The 12,858-nt window shown below is 41.4% G+C and overlaps 1 protein-coding gene across 1 annotated transcript; it reads right to left on the bottom strand.

The window, feature by feature from the left end:
• Window positions 1-22: 22 nt before the first annotated feature.
• On the bottom strand, window positions 23-12,759 carry ACOT13 (acyl-CoA thioesterase 13). The gene is made up of 3 exons (XM_020892288.2): window positions 12,504-12,759; window positions 3,592-3,776; window positions 23-1,284 (listed from the first exon to the last, which is right to left on the bottom strand). Exons 1-3 carry the CDS (start codon window positions 12,588-12,590, stop codon window positions 1,074-1,076), a joined length of 483 nt encoding a protein of 160 aa, XP_020747947.1. The 5' UTR covers window positions 12,591-12,759; the 3' UTR covers window positions 23-1,073.
• Window positions 12,760-12,858: the final 99 nt, after the last annotated feature.

The raw sequence follows: 12,858 nt of genomic DNA, 5'->3' as shown, positions 1-12,858 counted from the left end.
CCACCTAAACAGTATGGACTCATTTCTTTTCAATGGTATGTAGTTTATTTATTTGTAATTGGAAGATAATTGCTTTACAGTAGTGTGAGTTTCACCATACATTAGCACGAATCACCCATAGGTGTACATGTCTCCTCCCTCATGAACTTCCACCTCCCACCCCTCTAGGTTATCACAGAGCACTGGGTTTGAGCTCTCTGCGTCATACACTGCTATGTAATTTTCACGCCTTGTTTTATTGAGCACTTCTTGACTTTCAAATACAAGATAGGTTTATCTTATTTCCCTATCCCACCCCCAGCTCTGAAATCAGCTGTTTTCTCCAAGGATCCCAAGTTCCTTTCCGTGGGCAATACTAGATCTGGGTTTCCTATGTGCTCACTGTTGTTATTAAGTCTGCTTCTGCCCTTCCAGCAAACAGGGCTATATATATTCTGATGTGCATGTTGTATTCTAATACAACCAAAGGCTCATCAACCTTTAACTGTTAACTGTTTCCAACTTCCAAAGGAAATTACTTCCTTTCTTTATGATCAGTTGTGAAATGTTAGAACTAAGACCCTGATGCAGAAACCAATTATAAATACCACAGTTGACAGAAATTTGAGAAATTGACTAAACAATTAGTGAACTTGGTCTTTCCAATACCAAGCATTAAGAGATTGAAGATCTGCATGGTTTTATCCTAGGTACTAGAAAAGGGGTAATTCTATGCTTCCCACTACCACCACTATAAAATATACCAATCCTGAATTGTCAGAAAAGCAGCATACCCACTGGGCTATTTATCACTAATCTGCTTTGCCTTAAACTTTTGAGGACTGCTCACTCTTATTTTTCAGTGTGGCCTGTGGTTCCTCTGCTTTGAAGTTCCATAATGGAATTGGGTTTTTAAAAAAAGAGCATTTTAGAGCTGAGGACCTACAATTTAAGGATTAATCATTAATAGTCTCGAAATCAAAGAACATAGACAACCCCCTGTCCTGTATCCCACTTGATCTCTGGCATTTTCCCCAAAGACACTTTCTTGGCTACTTCCGGTTGTGCTATTTTGAAAATTACATTTGTCCAAATCAGGTTGACTCTGGACACTCATTGTTGGACTTCTTCTCGTTGCCTTCAAATGGTGTGTTTCCCATGTGTTTGGTATGTCTGCCTTGTGCTATTAGTTTTCCCGTGGCCTTGTTGGTCAGATCCACAGAAGCAAATGATAGTGATCTTCCTTCCTTCAAGATGTGTGCTGTGATCAGTATGTCGTCTCCTATTTTAGCAGTTGATAGGTACCTTGAAAGGAAATATTTAACAGTTTTAAAAAGAGAAAGTTGAGTGCATCTCATAACACCTGCCTTGTTTTTTTTCCTAGGTAGTTCAAGAATAATATCAGTAAACTTTCTGTCCTTTCTAATTTGAATGGCAGATCCTGACCCAAGTTAGCTCTTACTGATTCCTTACACGCACACAAGTTTGCTTTCCCATAAACACAGGGGTTTTCAACTGCTGCCCAGCCCTGCGGCCCTTCTTTGTTTTTAGGCTTCCTACTTCATATTTATTTGGGGCTAGTGAAAGATTCCCCCAAGCTTTCGTTTAATTTGCTTAACTTCCTATGTGAGGTAATACTTGCTGTTTTGTTATCAATATGCAGAAGTTACTCAGCTCTAAAATGATTTAAAAACAATTATAAGGAATTAATATGAGGTCCTCTTGGATTTCAGGCAGCTCCTGATGGTGGCCAAAACTTCGGCCACACAGACTTTTAAAGGCCAAAATTATGTTTGGCTTATTAAAGATGATTTATGGTTGTAATAGCAGTATCTTGGAAGATCATGAAGTGCAGTGCTAGGTTGGAAGATCTCTGCTCCTAATAGTCTTGAGGCAAAGCAGGGTCATCAGGCAGTCTTAACCCTCATCACATGGAATAAGGGAAGAACTGCTGAATATGTGCCTCAATGCCCCAGCAGTTCTTTTTGTTCATCTTAATCTCAAAAGACCCTTTGCATTTTAATCTTGTGATTTGCTTACAGCATGCTCATTTCCATAGTAAAGACAGACTAAATGTTAAGTTAGCCTAAGGAAAGATTGAGATTGAAACCTGTTGATACGTTGTTTACATTGACCTCGTGTCAAATAACATTGGCTTTCCCACTCTTAACTTCTGCCTCCCCTTCCAACAAAAATCATATCTTCTGTAGCTTAGGTGGAAAAATTGATTCTTTTTCCAACACCACAAAAGCATCAATTCTTCCAGTGCTCAGCTTGCTTTCCAACTCTCATCCATACATGACTACTGGGAAACCACAGCTTTGACAAGATGGACCTGTCGGCAAAGTAATGTGTCTGCTTTTCAGTATGCTGTCTAGGTTGGTCATAGCTTTTCTTCCAAGGAGCAAGCACCTTTTAATTTCGTGGCTGCAGTCACCATCTGCAGTGATTTTGGAGCCCAAGAAAATAAAGGCTGTCACTGTTTCCATTGTTTCCCCATCTATTTGCCATGAAGTGATGGGACTGGATCCCATGATCTTAGTTTTTTGAATGTTGAGTGTCAAGTCAGCTTTTTCACTCTCCTCTTTCACCAGGAGACTAGTTCATCTACGCTTTCTGCCATAAGGGTGGTGTCATCTGCATATCTGAGGTTATTGATATTTTGCCCAGCAATCTGATTCCAGCTTGAGCTTCATCCAGTCCTACATTCCACCTGATGTACTCTGCATATAAGTTAAATAAACAGGGTAACAATATACAGCCTTGATGTGCTCCTTTCCCAATCTGGAACCAGTCTGTTGTTCTATGTCCAGTTCTCACCGTTCCTTTTTGACCTGCATACAGATTTCTCAGGAGACAGGTAAGGTGTTCTGGTATTCCCACCTTGAAGAATTTTCCATAGTTCATTGTGAATCACACAGTCAAAGGCTTTGGCGTAGTCAATACAGCAGAAGTAAATGTTTTTCTGGAATTCTCTAGCTTTTTCTATGATCCAGTGGATGTTGGCAATTTGATCTCTGGTTCCTCTTTTTCTAAAACCAGCTTGAACATCTGGAAGTTCTTGGTCCACATGTCGTTGAAACCTGGGCTTGGAGAATTCTGAGCATTACTTTGCTATTGTGTGAGATGAGTGCAATTGTGTGGTAGTTTGGGCATTCTTTGCCATTGCCTTTCTTTGGGATTGAGATGAAAACTGACCTTTTCCAGTCCTATGGCCACTGCCGAGTTTTCCAGATTTGCTGGCATATTGAGTGCAGCACTTTCCCAGCATTATCTTTTAGTATTGAAATAGCTCAGCTGGAATTTCATCACCTCCACTAGCTTTGTTCATAGTGATGCTTCCTAAGGTCCCCTTGACTTCCCTTTATCACTGATTATATATTCCTGATTATTTATATTATTATTACTAATATATACTGTACTTAGAAATCCCTTTAGTTGTAGATTCTAAAACCATGGAATGTTTTTAAGGCAAATCTGTAGCTGCACTTAAGGATGACCAGCTAAGGGCAACTCATGCTTTATTTCTGTTATAAATGTGTGTAGTCTCAGTTGTTTGAAATGAGTTATCACATTGAGAAAAGTGATTTAGGGTACACTTTGGATACGTACGTTATGTTCATATCAACACTGACTCCGCTTACACCTCTTTCTGTGCACAGCAGAGCAAGCGATGACACGACATCCACTAAGGTGGCTGTCAGGCCGCCGTGGAGGGTGCCTATTTTATTGGTATGCTGCTCTTCTACTTTCATTTCACAAATCACTTTCCCAGGGGCAGCAGAAACAACAGTCATCTAAGTGTTAAAAAAGAAAAGAGAATTTTGAATATTTGGTGGTATTAGAAAAGCACAAATAGCTCTACCAAGAACTGTCATTGGATTAAACCAAGCCACCTCCAAAAGTTGATTCAGAAACTGAAAATCAAGTTACCAGTCTCTCTTGATAGAATGGAATTCTGGAGTAAATTATTCTGAAATAAAAAGGAATATTTAGGGAAAAACAGGAGTAGTTTTTCTTAATCTCCACTACTCTGCAGAAATCAAACATTCCATCTGAGCTTTTCAGCTTTATGTACAGCAACCTGGCATTTCTTAATGTCTTCTCAGAAATTTTGCATGAACAAAGTCAGGCGGTCCTTGTGATCTGTTGGTGCATTGTAATTTTAATTTGGATGCACAAAGTAATTTTAGAATGACTTCTTAATGAATGGTTTAAAACAATTTTTAAAATAGGCTGGAAGAAATTCAATACGTTATGAGAACAAGCTTATACCACAAACCTACTTTAGTATAAAAAAGTTTAATAGAATCCAGCAAAGTTAAATTGCTGCTTTTAAGGTCCTACTCCATTTATAGTATCATAATGAAAAAATTACATGAAAGATAAAATGTGGAACAATTAATTTAAAATGTCATATCAAACATCTTTAGAAAGGAAACAAAAATAAAATGTGTTTCTTAAATTCTATTTAATTTACTAGGAAAAAAATCATAGATAACGTTTAGAAGTTGGAACTGAACTGTGAATGGAATGTGTTGCATCCAGTGCAGTAATTCTTGCTGTCACTAGAGGTTTTCAGACAGAATATGGATGACTGTGTGATGTCTCTGGGGAGGGAGGGGTGTCTCATGTATTAAACGATTCGATTCTAGAGAACTACCTACTGAGCATTTTCTTAAGTCAGGCACTGTGCCACTCTTTCCATGCACTATGTAATAAGGGACAGATGGTTTTCATTTTGTAGTAATTTAAATTCAGACTGGTTTACTCTCAAGATCACCAAGGTTATGACAGAATTGAGATTCAGGTCTAAGTCTATCTACCTCCCAGTCTCCCTTGTTGCTAACTGTAGAATCTCTAGATATATAGCAGCTTTTATGCTCCCACCAGGAAGGCATTTTGGAACTTCACAAACTAACTTGAGTTGTTTGCTGCTGTTTACCCCTTAGAAGGCCCTGATATAAAACAGAAACAGAACCATAAAATACAAACCATTCTAAATAGTATGTTTTGCTTAAGAGGTAAATCAATGGAAAAGTGAATGTTAGAATGGGATCATTATCATTCAATAAATGATCTAGCCACAAGATGTCCTCATAAACTAATAATGCACACCAAAGAGACCCAAGATATAAACTCACCTTACTGGGGCATTTACTAGACTTTGAAGCACCACAGTCTGAAGATGAACAAGATCAAATCTCTGCTCTTAAGGGGTTTCCAGTCTATAGGAACAATACATGCACCTTGCAGTACAGTGAATGACTGCCGATAGGGTAAATACAGGTTGCTGGAAGTAAGGATCTTACTCATCCAAGTATGTTTTCAGGGAAGAGACATTAGGAAAGGCATCCTGTGAAATTATTTGCAGATTGAAGGATGGGCAGAATTTAGCCAGGTGAAGACAGTTTGATAAAGCTAGGCAGTTCAGGAAAGCCTCACAGTCATCAAAGGTGGGTGCGTGTGTGCGTCTGCATTTTCAAGCACATCTGACTTTTTGCAACCCTACGGATTGCAGCCTGTCAGGCTCCTCTGTCCATGAGATTCTCCAGGCAAGAATACTGGAGTGGGTTGACATTTCCTTCTCCAGGTCACCAAAGGCAGTTGAGTGTAATTTCAAGGTACAGTGTATTTAATAGAGATCAGTTCTTAGTGTTCCATTTGATTATCTAACTTTGGCTGGGATGACAAAAGGTAAAACAAATGTCAATTTGACTTTCTACTGCAGAATACTGATTTTGGTACTGATCTTCTCCCCCAGCTTGGTGGTGCAGATGGTTAAGAATCTGCCTGCTCAGAGGAACCAGGTAACAAATCGCCAACATTCACTGGCTCATAGAGAAAGCAAGAGAATTACAGAAAAAATATATATACTTTTGCTTCATTGACTACACTAAAGCTTTTGATTGTGTGAATGACAATAAACTGTGGAAAATTCTTATGAGATGGGAATACCAGACCACCTCACTTGTCTCCTGAGAAACCTGTATGCAGGTCAGGCAGCAACAGTTAGAAGTGGACATGGAACAAGAGACTGATTCAAAATTGGGAAAGGAGTAGGACAAGGCTGTATGTTGCCAAAAGTTTGTACCTTTTGGCTCCTTCACCTTTTGTCCACCACCCACTCCTGCCTCTGGCAATCACCAACTGTTCTCTGTATCTCTGAGCTGTTTGTCTTTTCTTTTTCTTACTTCTACATGAAGTGAGATCATATGGGGGGAAAAAAGAATCACCCTGTAGTGCAGGAGATCCTGGTTTGATCCCTGGGTTGGGAAGATCCTCTGGAGAAGGAAATGGCAACCCACTCCAGTATTCTTGCCTGGAGAATTTCATGGACAGAGGAGCCTGGCGGGCTACAGTCCATGGGGTTGCCAAGAGTTGGACATGACTGAGTGACTAAACCCACCCACCCAACTTGAAAGGCCAAAGGCTATACTAAGATACAAAATTGGCTGAAAATGTATACTGGAATAGAGATACTCTTGCACGGGTCACTCTGATATGGCAGAGAAATACTTTTCTGTGTTACCAATTCTTTTTTTTTTTGTGGCCCTGTTGCACAGCTTGTAGGATCCTAGTTCCAACCTGGGACTGAACCCAGGCCCTCAGGTGTGATAACAGAGTCGCAGCCACTGGACCATCAGGGAATCCCTAGTGCCAGCTCTTGTCTCCTTAAGTAGAATAAGTAAGCCAAGGGAAGAGAACAATGCAGACGGATTCTTCTTTCGAATCAGAAGACCGATTTGCTACCCAACTTCCCAGAGCTAAGAAACATGTCTTGTGGGGGAAGAAACCAATGGAGAACTACCTCTCTGTTGAAGAGGGGCTGAGGGGAGGACACTGTTTAAAAAAAAAAAAAAAAAAGATTGTGGTTTCAGTCAAGATACCGGCTGTAGGGAGCACGTGTATTTATTTGGTTGCTAACTGTGGCTAACTCTGTGTTAGAGACCATGCTCAGAAATGTATATGCATGTCTTACAGGCACGGAGACACTGTCTCAGTCCTCACAAATCTTTCATGTAGACAGTGTGTTTGTCTCCACCGGACTCAGGGCCACTAAGTAAACCTGCCCTCCCCTAAGTTACTTGAACACTGAAACATAAAGGTAAAAATGGAAGCAGTGAGAGACTATTCTGGGGGGCTCTGAAATCACAGAGGATGGTGACTGCAGCCATGAAATTAACAGATACTTGCTTCTTGGACGAAAAGCTATGACCAACCAAGACAGCATTTTAAAAAGCAGAGACATTACTTTGCCAGGAAAGGACCATCTAGTCAAGGCTATGGTTTTTCCACTAGTTATGTATGGATGGGAGAGTTGGACTATAAAGAAAGCTGAGCCCCGAAGAATTGATGCTGTTGAACTGTGGTGTTGGAGAAGACTCTTGAGAGTCTCTTGGACTGCAAGGAGATCCAACCAGTCCATCCTAAGGGAAATCAGTCCTGAATATTCACTGGAAGGACTGATGCTGAAGCTGAAACTCCAATACTTTGGCCACGTGATGCGAAGAGTTGACTTGTTTGAAAAGACCCTGATGCTGGGAAAGATTGAAGGTGGGAGGAGAAGGGGACGACAGAGGATGAGATGGTTGGATGGCATCACTGACTCAATGGACATGAGTTTGATTAAACTCTGGGAGTTGGTGATGGACAGGGAGGCCTGGTGTGCTGCAGCCCATGGTGTTGCAAAGAGTTGGATACGACTGAGCGACTAAACTGATGGACTGAGGAACCGGTAGAGACTATTAGAGAAGACCAAAAACAAAAGTTAACAAATGGGTGCCATGGGAGGCAAACAAAGCCCTAGGGAAGCACTCAGAGGAATTTAAATATTCCCTGAAGATTCAACCAGCTGAAGTACCATTCCACTCGTGTTCACTGGCAGGGTGGTGATGGTGAGGAGAGATGTGCTAAGCAGGATTATAAGCAGTATTTTTCCCAAAGGCTGGTAAATGGCAGATTTTATCAAATCAGTCTACAGAATGCCTACAAAGGTAGATGCTGTGAAGGCCTATGTTCACAATAATCATGTTGGCAAGGTTTCTCTCAATTACAGCGCCTCTGCTGCCTTCAACCTGGAAAAGAGGGGCTAATAGGGAAAGACCTTCCTCACCACCTATAGATTGAGGACTGGGGTGATGTCTCTTCACTCCTCCAGATCTCCTCTCGAGGGAAAGCACAAACTTGGGGAGAATTTTTGCAGCTAATCTAGTTCGGTATGTAGAACTGGAATAGTTATTCCCAGGAAGGAGTGATGCCCTGCAGGAATGTAAATATGATGAGCCCATTATGATAAAATCACAAATCAAATAGCAAGAGAGAAGTCTAAATAATATGTTCCCTAGTCCAGGTGTACCTGTTGGCATATCATGTTGATAAACTTTAAGTAATATCACTGTTCTTTTGTGGTAGAGCCAAAGCCTCAAAGTTTTTCTAGTAAGTATAAGGTCTATTCTTACTTTCCTAACCATTTCTATAGCCTTCAAAGGCTACTTACTGTTCTCAACCCTGTATGTCCTCGGGGTTCAGTCTTAAATCTTTAATGCGTCTCGCTAGTCTGTGCTCTAGTCTAGACAGCTCATTCACTTACACTTTACCTCTCATTTCCACAAGGATGATGCGACACAATTTAACCTGGCTTCTGAACTGCCTGCCCTTATTTCTTTGTGTGTTGGATTTCACCTGGTGTTTCCAGATCTCACCTGAGACTCCTGAAGTATATACTTTCACATGTGTCATTGTGGGGGTGAGAGTTCCATTGGCAAGTAACTTAAACATGATAAGGTGAAACATGTTTCTTTACTGCAGAACTAGTTGAAAGCTTTAATATATAAAAGGGATGCAATGGCTTTATTCATATGAGGTACATAGAGCAGTCAAATTCAGAGACACAGACTATAGATAGTGGTTGGCAAAGCTGGGGAAAAAAGGGAATGAGAAGTTATTGCCTAAATGGTAGAGTTCCAGGTCTGCAAGATGAATTCTGAAGACAGATGGTGGTGATGGTTGTACAACTATGTGAATGCAAAAATTACTACTGAATTGAATACTTTAATACGGTTAAGATGGTGAACTTTATGTTGTGTGTGTGTGTGCTCAGTCGTGTCCAACTCTTTGTGACCCCAAAGACTAGCCGGCTGGCTCCTCTGTCCATGGGGATTCTCCAGGGAAGAATACTGGAGTGAGTTGCCACACCCTCCTCCAGGTGATCTTCCCAACTCAGGGATCAAACCCAGATCTCCTGCCTTGCACGCAGATTCTTTACTGTCTGAGCCACGACGGATGCCCCATGTGGTAAAATATGTGTATTATACCACAATTCTAAAGAGGGGATACAACATCAATGTTTTCTGAAATTATTTGGAGGACTTTTTTTCCCCACTCAGGGCACATCTGATGGGACTGTTCCTTGGAACCCACTTTTTCCCTCTCCTTGATGATAAGGGTGAGGAATTGTGATGGGGAGTGTGTGGTGTCTGTATGTGCACATTCAGTTGTGTCTGACTCTTTGAGACCCCATAAAATGTACCCTGTCAGGCTCCTCTTGTCCATGGAATTTTCTAGGTAAGAATACTGGAGTGGGTTGCCATTTCCTCCTCCAGGGGATCTTCCCAACTGAGGAATCGAACCTGCATCTCCTGCAGCTCCTGCATTGGCAGGTGGATAGTTTACCACTGCGCCACCTGGGAAGTTGATGGGTATTTCTTTATAATCTCACAGTACTTAAGTACTGATTTAAAAGTGATCTTATAGCAAGATCAGGACTTTATTTTGAGTGTTAGTCTTTCTGTATCAGTGTTTTATAAAAGACAGGTCCTGTGGGTGTTTATAAACACTGATAAAACAGAGGTTTTTTAAAAAAAGAGGACAGGCTAAGATAAAGCAGTATAATGTACGATCTCACGCATTGACTTGACATCTATACCAGAACTAATTTTCAATTTGCCAGATCATTTGTAGAGGGACAGAAAGTCACGATCATTTTTCAGATTCTATATGCTATCTCCAAACATCTGTCCCCAAAACAAAATCCTCTTTGGAATATTATCAGCCAAATTTTCCAGTGTTTTTGCACTTGATTCATTGACTTTGTGGCACTGGGTAATGGGGCAGACTTGACACAATAGTTCTGTACATCTTACTTGCTTCTTACACCCAGGAACATTATTCCTTCTAGTCTTTACAAAAGCAATGGGGTAAGAGGACAAGTGTGTCTGAGAGACCATGTACATCTTTTACTCCAGTTTAATTTTAACAGTAATCTTGCATTTTAAAATCCTGTACTTAAAAGTGAGCATTTCTTGCCTTGAAGAATCTCTGGTGTCATATTTAAATCACCAAAGAGACAATTTTTTGACGTAAAATGATTTGTCAGTCAAGATCCCGTAAGGCACAAAAACTACACTTTTTTATTAAGAGATTTTAAAGAATTATTAACCAGAGATTTAGAGAAAGAAATCATATGATTTGAACAGTCAACTCTTAAGTCCAGTGCAAAGACATGATTTATATGTACATAGAATAAGGGTAGCAATTTATCTACTTTTGACCTAGGTCAAAGTGAATGATTAACAGCATGGTTTTAAGTCAAGTTTTCAAAATCTCAGCACTGCTGACATTTGGACTGGACCATTCTCTGCTGTGGGGACAGGGGGAGGGAATCTGTGCATTGGGGATGTTTGGCAGCATCCCTCCACTCTACTCACTAGATGCCAGTCCCACCACTCCTACCACACTCCTGTTGTAATCAAAAATGTTTCAGTTCAGTTCAGTCACTCAGTTGTGTCCGACTCTTTGAGAGCCCATGAATCACAGCCGCCAGACCTCTCTGTCCATCACCAACTCCCGGAGTTTACTCAAACTCATGTCCATCGAGTTGGTGATGCCATCCAACCATCTCATCCTCTGTCGTCCCCTTCTCCTCCTGCCCCCAATCCCTCCCAGCATCAGGGTCTTTTCCAGTGAGTCAACTCTTCCCATGAGGTAGCCAAAGTATTGGAGTTTCAGCTTCAGCATCAGTCCTTAAAATGAACACCCAGGACTGATCTTTAGGATGGACCGGTTGGATCTCCTTGCAGTCCAAGGGACTCTCAAGAGTCTTCTCCAACACCACAGTTCAACAGCATCAATTTTTTGGCGCTCAGCTTTCTTCACAGTCCAACTCTCACATCCATACATGACCACTGGAAAAACCATAGCCTTGACTAGACGGACCTTTGTTGGCAAAGTAATGTCTCTGCTTTTTAATATGCTATCTAGGGTGGTCATAACTTTCCTTCCAAGGAGTAAGCGTCTTTTAATTTCATAGCTGCAATCACCATCTGCAGTGATTTTGGAGCCCCCAAAAATAAAGTCTGACACTGTTTCCCCATCTACTTCCCATGAAGTGATGGGACCGGATGCCATGATCTTAGTTTTCTGAATGTTGAGCTTTAAGCCAACTTTTTCACTCTCCTCTTTCACTTCCATCAAGAGGCTTTTTAGTTCCTCTTCACTTTCTGCCATAAGGGTGGCAGGACACTGCCCAATGTCCCATGGGGAGCAAAACCACCCCCAATTGAGAACCACTGGTCTAGATCACATTACCTTAAAACTCACAGTAAAAGAAACCATGTTCATGACTAGATTTACAAATCACTATGCATAAACCTATTTAGCCTGAGCAAATCTGCCCACAGGAAACAACTGCAAAATCTATTTTTGATCAAATTAACACACAGAGCACCTATCATGATACCGACCTGTGCAGTTAATACGGTAGCCGCTAGCCACCTGTCAGTAGTGAGCACTTGAAACACAGCTAGTATGAACTGAGATGTGCTTTAAGTGTACAGTTCACAAGAGATTTCAAAGTACAGAAAGTTAGCCCTTTTTGTATTGACTACATGTTAAAATATTTTTGTTAAACTATTTTACTAAAATTAACTTATTTCTTTTTAATTATACAATGTTGTGATTACATAATAATTATTATAAAACACCTCCTTCCAAAGGGGGTGGTGAAGCCCTAAAGGGGGAACTTTCCCCCACTTACCACTCCTCCCAGTTTACTTTATAAATCCCAGCAGGAAAAAGGAAGATTTTATCAGCAACAAGCTAAGAAACCTCCGCAACTCAATGAGACACCACCACAAACCCGACTCTCCTCTTCTCGAAGAACTTGTTCAAAACAGCCCCTCTCAACTGTCTCCTAATTCTCTCTATAGAAGAACAGCTGAGGACTTGCCCATGGCTAGCCTCAGTTTGCAAGTCCCAATATGTAACTCCTCTGCCATTTCTGAGATAAACCCATTTTGCTGACTTACCCATTTAACCTTTTCCTTTTAAAAAAGGACAGATGAACGTAGGCATACCTAGCACATAACTCTACTCCATCAAAGCAGTAATCATTACTACTAAGTTGAGTTTAGGGACTCAATCCAAAAGAATCTAGCCAGAGACAACTTATCCAGCGTTCACCCACGAACCAAGGAGGGCGCTTTCTTTCCCTTCGTTAGAAACCGCGCCTTCGCCTCTAATACCTTTTCCAGGTTTCTGTCGAAACTGTGAATGTTGCCTGAGTGCATCACCCACTCCAGCAGAGTCTTTGCCTTCTTCAACCAGATCATCGTGGACCGATCGCCGGATCCCAGGCCCCACTTAAGACTGAGTCTTGGAAGAGCAGGGGAGCCCCAAAGTTCGCAAAAGAACAAGGACACAAAGGGTCAACAGCCCTCTGGACCCGAAGAGCGTTCCAGGCCCGCCGTCGAGCGCACCCGCCGCAACTGTCCCTCACCCTGGCAGCTGGCGCACTAATATCTAGCGCGTCGTGACAGCGCACGCATGCGCCGTTTGGCCCGCGCCATCCCGGGATGACTTTCTTGCTGCGCAGGCGCT

The sequence above is a fragment of the Odocoileus virginianus genome, chromosome 27 (genome assembly GCF_023699985.2).
Source record: "Odocoileus virginianus isolate 20LAN1187 ecotype Illinois chromosome 27, Ovbor_1.2, whole genome shotgun sequence".
Taxonomy (NCBI): Eukaryota; Metazoa; Chordata; class Mammalia; order Artiodactyla; family Cervidae; genus Odocoileus; species Odocoileus virginianus.
The sequence above is the reverse complement of the archived record's forward strand: the minus strand, read 5'-3'. Positions and strand labels throughout refer to the sequence as shown.

Excerpts from the sequence above, each read along its gene's own strand:
- ACOT13 (XM_020892288.2), bottom strand. The coding sequence starts at position 12,590 with ATGATCTGGTTGAAGAAGGCAAAGACTCTGCTGGAGTGGGTGATGCAC. Across the intron at positions 3,777-12,503 it reads TCGACAGAAACCTGGAAAAG|ATGACTGTTGTTTCTGCTGC; the intron begins GTATTAGAGGCG and ends TTTAACACTTAG. Across the intron at positions 1,285-3,591 it reads AGTGTTGATATGAACATAAC|GTACCTATCAACTGCTAAAA; the intron begins GTACGTATCCAA and ends TTTCCTTTCAAG.